This window comes from Haplochromis burtoni, unplaced genomic scaffold (assembly GCF_018398535.1).
Source record: "Haplochromis burtoni strain Fernald_Lab_line unplaced genomic scaffold, NCSU_Asbu1 Contig_391, whole genome shotgun sequence".
Classification (NCBI taxonomy): Eukaryota; Metazoa; Chordata; class Actinopteri; order Cichliformes; family Cichlidae; genus Haplochromis; species Haplochromis burtoni.
The window spans coordinates 94,222-108,279 of NW_024582752.1; the positions used below are offsets into that span (position 1 = coordinate 94,222).

The 14,058-nt window shown below is 41.6% G+C and overlaps 1 protein-coding gene across 1 annotated transcript in view; it reads right to left on the reverse strand.

Annotated features, from left to right (window-relative positions):
* Window positions 1-1,811: 1,811 nt before the first annotated feature.
* LOC102289470 (eukaryotic translation initiation factor 3 subunit H) overlaps window positions 1,812-14,058 on the reverse strand; it is a 67,176-nt gene continuing 54,929 nt past the window's right edge. Inside the window, exons 6-8 of the mRNA XM_014340807.2 lie at window positions 7,087-7,207; window positions 2,574-2,706; window positions 1,812-2,096 (exon numbers count right to left, since the gene is read on the reverse strand). Of these exons, the coding sequence (XP_014196293.1) occupies window positions 2,002-2,096; window positions 2,574-2,706; window positions 7,087-7,207 (349 nt within the window). The 3' untranslated portion in view covers window positions 1,812-2,001. The remainder of the gene's footprint in view (window positions 2,097-2,573; window positions 2,707-7,086; window positions 7,208-14,058) is intronic.

Sequence of the window (14,058 nt, forward strand, 5' to 3'; positions counted from 1 at the left end):
GACTCGATGGAAAGCAGTATTGATACCAAGTGGTTTATCCCGTTGAAACAAGTAACTAGGAATAGAGTTTATAATCAGGTACAGCGAAGTGATGCCCAGAGGGCAGCAACGAGTATGTGCTTTGTATGATGTGGTCAGGTAGGTTCAATAAGATCATCGATTTCCTTTTGCCTCAGTGGTCACACGAAGAACTCCAATCCCTCTGCCTGAGTTCAGTAATTATTGACCAGGTCTTGAAAATGCTGGTCAGGAAAATGTTGCTCTGTTTCCATGATAAGATCAATGGATGGATAAAGCTTTTAAAAAAAGCACCAAAAAAAGGAATAGGGGTTGGAATTGTTTTTTTTTTTAATGTGACAGTCAACTTAAAGGGAACTGATTACTCTTATTTCCAGGGTAGCTTTGCATGATTCACAGTTCAAAATAATCTTGCAGTATCTCATCTTGTGCCTTTGTGTAGTCCTTACTGCACTTACACTTCCTTTCATCTGATTGGACACACGTCCTAAACAGAAGGTCAGGCCAGCAGGTGGGTGGGGCTTTGTGCCTACAGGCAGAGCTGCATGCCTGAGATGACCAAATTAGGACCGTCTGCTCTCAATGACATCACACAGAGCCAGGGGTAGAAATAAAAAACTGAAACATATTGTTTAGAGCAGAATGAAGCCTGATCATCAACTTTAGCTCAGGGTAATATGAGCAGTCACCACTGCAACATGTATCAAAAGAATGGGCACAAATTTATCCTTGAGGGTTACATGTGACCATTGCTTAGCTTTGTTGATATTATTTCTATTTCTGCTTGGAAGGTTTTAATCATAAGAATATACACCAGACATACATATCGATATGTATATTTATAAGCATTGCATCAGCCTGAACTTGTTAGGTCACTATTTGTTATGTAGATGTGGAAGTTCTCATGTTTTGCACAGTGTGTAATATGTGCTGGCTGATTGATATTAACATTTATTTATTCAGTGTGCATGACAAGAAATAAGAAAAGTCTTCTTTAACACTGTGGGATTATAAAGTAAGTTCTTTTAAGACCCAACAATCAGAAACAACTGATTTATCAACTTTTATTTTTTCCTGAATAAAATTCAAAACCACTGAACTTTTTCCCTTGTTGGTAATTTCTCTAATCAAATCGTTTGTTTTTTCTTTGGCAACACTCATCATCAAATACAGAATGTCACCCAGCATATATGACAGATTCTCAGCCTTGTCATTTGGCACACCTGCAGTGCTGCCCTGAAAACTCAACGAGCAAAATAATCTTTGCTACAAGCCCGATTTCACTTGTGGGACTTCTAAAAATAAACTCATGCTAATTGCAGTCATTGTAGAAGAAAGGGAGAGCATGGCGCGTTGTGTAATTTCACTTTAGGAAAACAAATGTCTACTTTTAGTGAGTGCGGTGAGAAAGAGGAGGGTTGGGAGGGCAAGTCATGTAACTGGCATTTCATTTAACGCTCAGCTTTCACTGATATTTCTGTTGCAGTTCTGTTTACATGAAAAAATGTCGTTTTCCCACCACGTGCGCCAACACGAGGCGAACCCACTGATAATTGGTTCCACCTGCTTAATGTTTGAACTGCGGATGAAAAGCATGTGGCAAAAACAACTCAAAGTACTGCGGAATTAGTTTGTACTTTCAAGCAGAGCTCCGTTCTCACATATTAATAGTCTGCACAAAAACATTCTGTACAAAACCAATCATCTTTGTACAGTGAAACTGAAATTGCAATTTCCATCAAAAACAAAAGACAGCTCGACTGCGATAACAGACGAAGGAGACGGAGAAGATGTTGAGATGCAAGAGTTTTTATTTAAATCAAAACCAAGTGTTCAAAGTTAATTCTGTGTCTGGGGTGGTTCTAGACATAAAAAAACAACAAATAAATTCAGAGGAAAAAAAATAAAAAATGAAAATGAAGGCTGCTCCTGTGGGCATCATTAAGGTGGGTTTGCATCTCTCTTGCTCCTTCTGTCTCTCCTCTAGTTGTGGCCTTGGAGAGCCTCTGCCATGAACAGCTTCCCGAGGTTCTGCGAGGTGAATTCCTTCACATTCTGGCAGTAGTTGTTAATTTGCCCTGTTGGAGTGTAACCACATGCATCCACACGCCCCCATACAAAAGACACAAAGACGCGCCCACAGAAACGTACAGACAAACACGCACGCACACACATGTACACAGACGGTGCACGCAACCAGGCGGGGGTGGGAGAGAAAACAGCAGCACAGCAAAACAGTGAATTAGTGTGGAGTCGGAGTAAACGGAAGGATCAGAATGTTGTCGGGAGGCGGAGGAGAGCTGAACAGCGTGAGACGGCGGCGGGGAAAAGGGGCGGTCGAGATGGAGATTGAGTCAATAAACTTTAAATTAATGTAATTTCGAGATAATGGCGGAGATAATTACAAAACAGAACCTGAGCTCCTGTGAGGGGAGCAGAGGCGGCTGATGGAGTTTGGAGGGAGGGGTGAGGGGGGTGGAGAGGGAGCTCTACAGTGGTCATGGAGAGTCATGACTATACTCGGAGGATGTGTGAGTGTGTGTTTGCGTGCATACCTGCAATGAGCAGCGTGTCCATGCGTGGTGGCGGCTGGGGGGGCTTGAATAGTTTGCTGATGTCCTCTTCAGGCAGCGGGGGCTCCCCTCTGCTCTGGCGCTGGGCGTTCTCTTGCTGCCGCCTCTGGAGGTACTGTGGAGGGAGCGATGCAGAGACAGAGAGGCGTGGCATTAGTGACGGCAGACACGGGAGAGGAGAGGATGAAAATAAAAGATAGATTGCGAATGGAAAAAGTGGGTTGGGAATTGAGGGAAGAAATCAAAAAAGTGGACAGAAAGGGAGAACGGGATGGGCCGGAGATGACGAGGACAGGATGAGAACATGAAGAGAGGGGAAACAGAGAAAGAGGAGGAGTGGGAGTAGCAAAAGTTAAAGAAAAAACAAGTGAAGTGAGAACAAGGAAAATGCAAAGTAACACGACAGAAATAAAAGAGGAGAGCACAAAGTAAGAGAGACGATGCAAACAGTAAGAGGTGAGTGAGATGTAGAGAAACATAGTGATGAGAGATGAGATGTAAGAGACAGAGAGTAACAGAAGAGTTATAAGTGCTGACAGGGATGGAGTGATTTGTCGGGGGCTGACAGTCGGTAAATCAGTGAGGTGCTGGGTCTCTGGAGATCCTAAAAGCCTTCTTAATTTGGCAAGATGGAGGAGAGAGAGACAGACACACAGGTGGAAGAAGTGGTTGTGTCAAGGAAAGGAATAAAAAGTGAGTGGGAGCAGTGACTTCAACCACATCCCACAACGCACCTGTATGGTTGATTGAAGCTGAAAAAATTGCTAAGATAAACAATATGAATATGAAAATGAAAAATATAACTATTTGTTTAAATAAAACTTCTCTGCCACTGCACCGCAGCATGACTGTGTAATCAAAATGCTAATGCATAATTGTATGCAAATTCTAGAAACAACTCTTTTTTTCTTATGCTCCAACTTACTCAGTATTCCATATAGATATACAATGCCTTAAAAAGTAATTTTTCCTACCAAGAAAAAAAAAAGTGTGGCACAAAAACAAGCAACCCTTGCTAAGTCAGCAAAATAGAAGCACCTTTGACGGCCACGCCCCCAACCACCCAGTTTTTCTGTACAAACTGCTCAATCTCTGTCAAGTTCTATGTGATGTGTGTGGGAACAGCCGTCCTACTACAAAGCCTGAACTGAAATGGGGTCTAGACTACTGTGTATCTTTGACTTCATGTTTGAGCTTGATGTCTTGGTAGAAAATAATCCTATCCCAGCAGTTCTTTTACAGCCTACAGACAGATTTCTCTGAATTTTATTTTTCCTATATTCATTTTACCCTCAACCTTCACAAGCTTTCCAAAGCACCACTACAGCAAAACTGCTGGAACCACTGTGCTCCCAGCTGGGGAACATGCCTTTCTGGCATTGTGCTGCTTTCCTGAGTAAAGCTTCATTATGACAGCCCAATATTTTCATTTTTGGTATAATAAGTAGAGGTCCGCACAGACCAGGATCAAATTCTACTTATTATAAACCACATTATGCTCTCAGTAGATATGATGGCTTCTTTTCCTGCCATGAGTGCCGAGTTTGTCAGAAAATATGTCTGACAATGAATATCATGAGGCGAGCTCATTTCCAGAGCACAATGTTTGTGTGTGCAAAATAGATGCTCTTAAACACAATTAAGGAATTGGTTTTTATTTACCCACAGAGATCGAATATAATAATTTAATATTTAGAGTCTGGCAGGGTACAGAATATTTTACTGTTGCTCCATGTGGTGAAATGGGACTCTTAATTATGTCCACAAATTAATCTTTGAAGCATGTAAATGAATTTTGGATTGACCTTCAATGAATTTACAGTTGTTCTCCGGAGAATATTGTGGTATTTGGAGCCGCTTGTTAGCTGAGAATCGTCTTTCTGCTTGTGTCAGTGCTCTCGTTCTCTTCAGCTTAGGCCTAATTATCTTCTCGTCCCGTCAGCTAAGGTCCATCTTTGAGGTTGTTTTTTTTTAAATATATATAAAAATAAATAAATAATTCCGGCATGCTTTTACATGCTCTGCATTTCCAGTGGGCTCCATCAACCTCCACGTCTCATTACTGTTGCTTCACCATGCGCTTTATCTGGTCTCATCTGACTTTCGCCAACCTAACCGAGAGGTCAAAGGTCATTTTTACCAAAGACGCCCCCCTAAGCCCCAATGGGCTTCATTTTCATTTTGAGCATATTTTGCTTCCAAATGCAGTCTCTCTTAAATTTAGCTGAATGTGTTTGCTTTCTGTTAAATTTTTACAAAATCATTACATGGCTATAACATAACGTTAAACCTTTTAATCGGAGCCCTTTCGTTTCTATCGTTAACCATAAATGACAATTCCTCAGTTCATATGATTACCACACTGCGCCATACCTAACCTCCTTTAAAAGTGCGCCTCGCTTTCAACAGATGTGGGGAAAAAAGAGAAAATGAATGAATTGAAAGAAGTGAGATGTACATTTCCTGTTACAAAGACTAACTTGGCTGCAGACTGTTCCTGGGAACCTGATATTTACTAAATTCAGAGGGCTATAAATGAAAAATGGAGCCCTCTCAGCAGAACGCCTTTTTGCAACTTTCTATGATGATTAATAAGGTTCCATTTGTCCGGGAAGCAGCAGGGTCAATAGCACGAGATTACATGGAGCAAATACTGCAGATGTCTGAAAGGTTTTAACAGCGGTGCGCTTTCTCCTTCTCTGTGCGTTATTTGTTCATTGTCGAGACTCATGTGAAACGTGAAAAAAGGTGACACCATTAAAGGCCCCATCTGTGTGATATTGTGTATGACGAGAGTCTGGGTATAGGGGTGTACAGGGCTTCGGGGAGCTGGAGATGATGGGGAGGTCAGTGTGGGGAGGATGATGGATCATAATGGCTGCAGTGTGGGTGAATAGCCCGGGGATACGTGGGGATAAATCTAGGAGTGCGTTTTCGTTGTGTGCGTACTGAGGACGAGCTGTGGTCACCGATGCACAATTGTTGTGAGGTCTGCCTAATGACTGTGAACTTGGCTCTGGCTTTTTCTTCTGTCGGCCAAGATGCTGATGAGTCAGCCCCAATCGCCATTAATACCTCAGACATTTTCTCATTTCCACCTGCTGAAAATAATGACAAAATAGCGCGACCGGTTTTACCGTGGGTGTACGTTTGTGCGCACATTAGTGAGTCACCTGTGCCTCCGCTCTTCCACTTTCCCAAGCAGCGCGCCCGTGAGAGTCGCTGACTGTTAGCAATAGCATGTTTTGCCGGATGTTTATGATGCATCTGGACGAGGTTGTAGCTGCAGATGGTATGAGGCTCACTCTGTGTGTGTCTGTGTGCAAGTGCGTTTCGTTCTGGTTTGCTTCGTGCCTCCAGTTCGTGCTTGGAGGTGGTGTGTGCATCTGTGAGCCTTTACACACACAGTACATTTGTCACAGTGCGCTTGTGTTTTGCAAAACGCTTTTAAATGAAGTCTGAGTTCGTGATGTGTCTCGCTGTTACAGACAACAAATATAAACAGAGGATTTTCACTTCAGATGAAAGGCTCAGTTTACTAATGCCAGCTTTCAGTTTATATGTATCAGCTTTCCATAACCTCTGAACCTGCTTTTCTTAAGTACCTAAAGAGAAATATTGCTGTGACTGTATTACAGTGAGTAAGGACATTACCTCTTCCTTGACAGGAGGAGGATGAGGATGACGGTGCCTGAAATTGAAAATCTGCTGATCTACAGCAGTAACTGAAATGAGGTGACTGATGATAACACTATGACAGATATTGCAAAATTAACATTAGTCATTCTCTAATTGGTGCAAACTCAAGACAAGAGAAATCACTTTCAAACTGATCTCGGTGCCTCTGCTTGAATCTACTTGTGACACGAGTTTCATCTTTTATTCTTCATCTTTTTGTCCCCCTGCTTTCTGTGTCTGAACCTCTACAATGACAGCTGCATCACGTGCACGAGAATCTGCTGTGTTTTTTCACACAGGGATGAAAGTCAGCGTGAACATGACTCAAAATCACACTCAGCAACACAACTGAACTTTACCAGATCCAACCGGAAGATCCTGCGCTTTCAATGAAAATTATTTTGAGCCGACTTAACATGAATATGGTAGCGTTTCTTGCTTGATCCCTCCTCAGAACCTAGGACACTTATTTAACATTTTTACATTGTAGCTCCTGCTTCGACTCCTCAGTATGTACACGTATAAGCCTACAGGACCATATTCCTACATGTGCGTGTGTGGGGGGGTGTTTGATACCTGGTGCTTTTGCTGCTTGCCTGCTGTGATTATAGCTGCAATTGGTTGTGCCCATGTCTGACAGAAATCTACCTGCTGTTTTCCTGCTGAGACTGTGGCTGTAGGTGCATCTGTTTCTCTGTGTGTGTGTGTGTGTGTGTGTGTGTGTGTGTGTGTGTGTGTGTGTGTGTGTGTGTGTGTGTGTGTGTGTGTGTGTGTGTGTGTGTGTGTGTCACGGTGCATTCATGCATTCAAGAGTTACCTGGTGCTTCTGCTGCTGCTGCTTGCTCAGGTTGCGGCTGTAGGTGTTATATTTGACAATGTCTTGGCTCATGTCATCCACTCTGTCCATCAGGAGCTGAAGGCTCTTCTCCAAGTGGTTGCTGGAACAAAATTGACAGCGTGTCACTCAAACAGGTTTTTGTACTGTCAACAGCACTTGTGAACCTCAGTGAAATGTTTTTACCTTTTTACAAAAAGATCTCTTTATATTAACAGCTCACACTAATCCATATTTAATTTCAACTTTTAGTTGTAACCTCTTAGTTATGTGCGATAAGTATGAAGGCTCAAAACAAAACAAAGGGAAAGACCTCAGAAAGCATCAGTGTACAGCACTGGCGTGTTTAACTGGCTTGGTTGGTGTGGAGAATCACAGGACTGACAAACTGCAAGTACGAGGAGACGGCTCTTCAGTAAGTTTACACATATCTCACACATAATAGGCTCCTCATTGTTGCTGCTCCTTCTAAATGTAATGTGATATGCAACATCGCCTTTATTGTTATGAGCTGTACAGATATGCTAGAGAATTTAGCTCCTGCTCCTTACTAGCTTTGTGTTTGACACCTGCTCATTGCAAGAAGAACACTTCAAATAAGACAGTGCCACTGACAAAACTATCAAGTTGGGCTAAGTTATGACTGACTGGGTGAAAGACTTGTTGCTTCATTTGGCCTTAGGAGGAATTTGCTGTTCCAGTGTCTTGCTCCGGTACACTTTGACAGGTGGAGCCAAGGAAATGTTCCCCTGTGGATGACCTGAGCAGCCTCCTGAGCTGAGATCCAATGCAATTCAATTCAATTTATATAGTGCCAAATCAAAACAGCAGTTACCTCGAGGCGCTTCATATTGTAAAGTAAAGACCTATGAGCAGGCATTTAGCAGCAGTGGGAAGGAAAAACTCCCTTTTAACAGGAAGAAACCTTTGACAGAACCAGGTTATGGGAGAGGCAGGCATCAGGTGAGGAGAGGAAGACAGGACAAAAGACACACTGTGGAAGAGAGGCAGAGCTTCACTAATGATTAAATGCAGTGATTTATAAACACAGAGTGAAAAAAGGTAGGCAAAGAAGTAACACTCATTGTATCACTGGAAGCTCCTAGCAGCCTAGGCCTATTGCAGCGTAACTACAGGAGAATTCAGGGTTACTTGATCCAGCGCCAATTATAAGCTTTTCTTTTTTTAAAGATCCCTCCTCTTTTATGCCTAAAGCTTTGCCAACAGAGCGTCTTCTACAGATCACAGGTTGACACAAGGTATTTATTTGGCTGATTCACAACTCTTCCAAATCAACTAAAATGGTATAAAAAAGAAATAAATGAATAAAAAAACCCTTAGATGCATACTTCCTTCTTGACACTAAATCAGAAGACAACTATTCCCATCTAGAATTGACCACTATGAATCTAAAACTTTCCAAGCTTTGAGAAGTCAAGGTCTTTGTATCCATCCCGACTTAATCTTTGACCTTTCACCTCCTACTAAATTTGTTGCTCTTGAGACCCATGCCCTGAAAGTCACCTGTGATCCCAGGTTTGGTCAGTACTTGGTACAGGTCCTGTGGACCTTACTTCATGCCCCTCTCCTACACATTTCTGTGATGTCGTCACATCCTTCATGTTTTTCCAATGCTGCCATGCTGACAAGACTCAAAACAGAGCGCCACCAGCATTCCACTTCCCTCTCGTCCCATGAGCTCCATTTTTAACAGGATGTCTTGCTACCTCTTAAGTTCAACCTTCACAAGACTGCAGAGCTCTACTTCAAGTTGTATCCCTCTTGTACTTCCCTCTGTGGAGTTGTATTGTTTCATTTACGAATGTTTGGGTGCTACATAATGCAGTATGTACTGTGGGAAAACAGATTCGTAGTGTTTATTTAAATGACAGCTATACCCGTAAGAACTGCCAAAACCGTGTATGTTTTGGCAGTGTGCATACTTGTGCTGATGTAACTGTTGTGCGTTTGTATAAATATGTTAGTGTGTGGGAAGACTGGAGCGTGCTTTGAATGGTTTTAGTTACATTCCTCTCTGCTCTGAGTTTTATTAACAATTTCTAAAGGAATCAATATTTGTCTCTCAGCCCGTCACAATCTGTTTATTTTGTTGAAAGCCAAGAAAAAGAGATTACCGTCTCAACTTAAATTTGAGCCTAAACCCACTTAAACTCACTATATCTGCACTGACACCACAGAAACAATCTCCACTGTAACCATAATTGACCTGAGCCACATACATTTCCCATAACAATTTGTGCATATTTATTTCATATTCAATTCTTCAGCTTTCTGTAGTTCAAATGAAACCCACTCAGTCACGTCGGAGTATTCTGATCCCTTTACTTGTGCAGTTTATAAAATACCCGGTGTTTTCTTTTAGACTTGTTTGGAGCCCTGCCCAGTTATTTCAGATTTTGACTTTTCAGGTCAGAGAATCTTTTTCTTCAACTTCTCAGAGTTTTTTTAAATGCAGTTTGACCAACTCCAACAAGGCTGTCTTGTGCCTTTTACTCAGTTGGTCTCCATCTACCTACTCTAGCACAGAGGTCTAAATTGAGGGTTGCTGAATGGGCTGTCCTTTTAGCAGGCTTTCCCATTTCGCCAAAGGATTTCTAAACTAGCTGTTGTGACTGCTGGGTTTTGGTCACCACTACGACCAAGGACTGGCTGACTCGGTAACTCAGTTTGAAACCACCAGGTCATATTAGGAGTACTGGTGTATTCACAATTACAGAGGTCACTACGCTCTAAGCAACACTTGAAGATTTAGAAATGGTTTTGTGCTGTTGCCTTGATCCGTGTCTGGTTGGGCATCTGCAGAGAGTTAGACTTAATGGCTTGTCGTGACACGTACTGTGAATTGTGACTCTCTTAATACAGAGATGTTTTTATAGCAGCCCCTTGTCTGCAATACAACTCCGCCATTTTTGGTGAGCACATAAAAACCCCTCGAACCATTCGCAGAAGCTAAGGCCTCTTGATGGCTTTAGCAGAGGGATCATCACACATAACATCTCCCCAATCGAGGCTTCGCTCCAATGGATTCCGGTACATGTTCATAATACATTTTTTTTATTTTACTGACTGCCCTTAAAGCAAGTCTGGTTCTGGCCTCAAAGTACATTTCATATCATATGCTGACCTGAATTTGCAGTCCTAGATACCTTTAGTTGTTCAAAAAGTTAACACGTTATTCTAAAGGTTGCCGTGCTTGCGCCAGGCCCTCTTGGTCGTGACCTGCCTGAGGAGACCTGGTTTGAAAAATCCATAATAATCTCCTCACTTCTTAAAAACATATTTATAAACTTGCATTTATGTGATGTTGTTAGGTGATGTCTTTCACAGTCCATTACTGGCTACCACCTTGTTTTATTTAGTCGTTTGTGCTTCCTTTGACTTTAATCTTCCGCTTGTATTTATCATTTATTCTCATCATCTGTTATGCATTTTGCATCCTTATTCTTGCTAATTTAATTCTACCAAAGCTTTAACTTAATTGCATCCATTTCTTCTGGCTCTAATGTTTGGCCGTCTGATTTTACCTTCTGAGTATTATTTGGTTTGTTTGCCAAAGCACTTTGTAAACTCGGTTTGTAAAGAGGGGCTATAATTTGTATGGCTTACATAAAGCAATAAATGTGCATAAAGTGGTTTTGAATTTTTGTCTGGAGTAATTGCATACTGAGGAAAAGTTTCTCCTGTCACGGCGCTGCTTTGCAAGCAACAGATGACATAAAATTACAGTCCAACACTAAAATACTGTAGTTCTCATATTTGAAAATTTACAGTTTCACTGCTGCATGCAAGCTCCGTTTTCAGGTTTTATATTAAAGCATGAGCAACATACAGAACAATATATCAGGTCTGCGGCTACAGTGCACACCAGAACAGAAACTACAGGACAATAAGTATTTGCATAAAGTTAAGCAGTAATACATTTTGGAAATTTATGCACAGTCTAAAGACTCATCGTGATCATCTTGGTTTACCATCGCCTTCCATTAACTGCAAACACCTTAATTATATTTACATGAAAATATGCACACACCCAGAGAAAATTAATGCAACTAACCACAGGCATGCTGATAATTATATGAACAGTGCTGACAATGATTTATAGTGCTATTCTCACATGCCTTAACTATCTGTGACACTATCCGTATTATACTGTTGCATCTGCATGAGGCGTGCGTTAATATAAGCGATTAGATAATCTACTTAAATGCTTGCATACTGCCCTTTATTCAGAATTTTAGTCAGAAAAAGCTGAACAGGTTTCAGAAAGATCAAACTACTTAAAGCCATCATGCAAAACATGTAAAATTTCCACTAACTTCAAAGTCATTTCCATAATCTGGACTGCCTGAACCATTTCCAGTACAGTAGTGTTTGCCTGTGAGGACTGTTGCGTGATCAGTTTGTCAACCCTCCATTGTAAACATGCAAACCGATGGCCCAGGACCAACTCTCAGCATAACACTTCCCTACTGCGTCCCTCTGACTGTGTCAGAATTGATTCTCACTGACGAGAGCCCATTTAAAACAATTTCATCCAGCAATATGGTGGCTAATTTGTGTGGTGCGCATGAATAATATATGCGAAAGAATCCATCTAGGATCCTTCAAAACATCTGCCGTTTATGTAAGTGTCAAATGCCTGAGCTGGACTGAGTGTGTGTTTGTGAGCTTTACTGTGTGCCGGTGGTGAGTAAGAGTGACTTGCAATTTAGTGGGATTTCTTATCAGTTTGTATGTCTTTCGTCCCTGATTGTGAAATTGCAAGATTTTTGGAGAGCTTATGTAACAAATGAAAAAAGGAGAAACTGACAAGTAAAAATTAAAAGGACTATTTTATCAAAGACTAAAACAAAACTTCACTCCCAGTCCACAGACTTCCTTTACTGAGCTTTGAGCTTCCAACTGCATCAGTGTCTCGTGTGTCTGATAACTAGTTTAGTGTACTGGAGCATGTTCAGTTTGATATTCTGTTTTCAAAACCCTGACCATACAAGAAAAACCGCATAACTGCTCCGTGTCTTCTCCAAACACTCGAAAACTGAATGTTACCAGTTACAGAAAGTTGCTACAACTGCACGCTGAATAATGTATCCCACACTCCACAACGTCTGGCCATAAACTCCACAGGGTTAAATTATTCAGAGGCATCAGCAAGCTTTGCAATCAATACTGAATTAGAAATCAAAGTCTATCTAGGGATTTCGCACCATCGCCGATTCTGTCAAGTTCAGTGGAGGCCCGTACAGTGTACAGTAGGAGTGCCTGTGTCCACAGGGTTGTATTCGCCCAGGACAAAAGAGGACAAACCTGCATTGTTGTGTGAGCAAAAGTTGGCTGACATTCACTAAAATTGAAAGTTCAGAGGGGAGTTGTTTAACAAAGCTGCCAAGGAAATGACTTCCACTCTTAGAATGAGCGTTTTATTCTGATGGAGTCTTTTTAACTGATGGACTCGAGCACAATGTGGATTGCTGGCTTGCGCCGCCAGCGGAATAATTTGTTTTAAAGAGGACTCGAAATAAATCTAAAAAGATTTTTCCCCAACGTACGCGTACAGCATTGTCTCAGTTATATAAAAAAAAAAAAAAGATGAATGTTAGCTTTGGCACAAATTTAAAACCTTATGTGACTGAATACCTTTCTCCATCCCTCACTGCTTCCTGCCCATTATCATTATTTCAGTTCCGTCTCCTTTTAAGAGAAGGATCTATTATTGGCTTTTGTTCAAAAATACCTCTTCTTATAGTCCATCTCGATGGATCAAGTTTGTGTGTCAAGGGTCAAATTTTTCTGCAGATCATTTCATTCACACAGACACTTCTGTCAACACCTGCCTCATGACCCCATTTCCAGTTATTTCTCTTCACCTGCATCAGCAGCTATAGCACACAAAGCCTTAAAAGTTCTCCCCTCCCCCCCACTCACCAAAAACTTATCAGGGTAATTTAATATCAGAGAAAATATGTTTACATATTTTTCACTTTTCCAACAGTAAAAGAGTCCAGGCAGGAGGCCAAATACACTAATCAGACAGATACTGGGGGTAATGAACTAAATGGGAAATTTACACATGAGTGAAGACCTTGTAAAAGGCCCAAAATGTAGTTTAGTTTTAATAACACTGCAAACATGGGTATTTCAAGAGGGCTGTGGGGGTTGAAAGGCTACATAGATGAATTTACATTCATACAATCCATCACCACGATCAACATCATCATCTGTGGTAAGAAGAACCCTGTTTGCTGGAGTGAAACTGCACTCTCTCAGCGTTAGACATAGATGACATTGACAAATGGGACCGCAGATTGGAAAATGAGACAAAAGGAAAAACATTAAATAAAACCCATTATCGTTTACTTTTTCTTCTTTTTTCCCCCCGTTTTTTTTTTTTTTTTGAAGGGGTGGAAATGAGGAGAAAAGGGTGGGGCTGTCAGCAGAAGATGTAGAGAGATGGAGCGCTACAATCCAATACGAGGGCAGAGCTGTGCAGCAATCTGACAACTTCGGGGAAACAATTTCATCTTGCCAGACATCCCATCGGCGGTTGTGTCGAAAAACCTATGGGGGAGGGCCATCCTGCTTCTGCTCCGTTTTGGGCGATATCAAAAGCTATGCTTCAACTTCAGAGTAATCACTTGGAAAATGGAACAATATGCAAGAATAGTGAGCCATTCTCCTTCACTCTATTTAGTAATTTGGAAGAAAATTGCTGGGGTTTCTGCCTGCCTCTGTTGGCCATGCTCATGGAACCTACATGTCTGCCTGCATGAGGCCTCATTTAAGTCATGCCATACTTGCGTTTAAGGACACAGTTGAGGAGAATAACAACAACTCCCGAAGTGCCTCGCCGCAGCGTGCAAGTGAGCACAGTGTTTTGCGCGCTGCCAGTGTGTAAATCAGCACTTTGAGTCGTTATTGTGCTAATTTCTCACA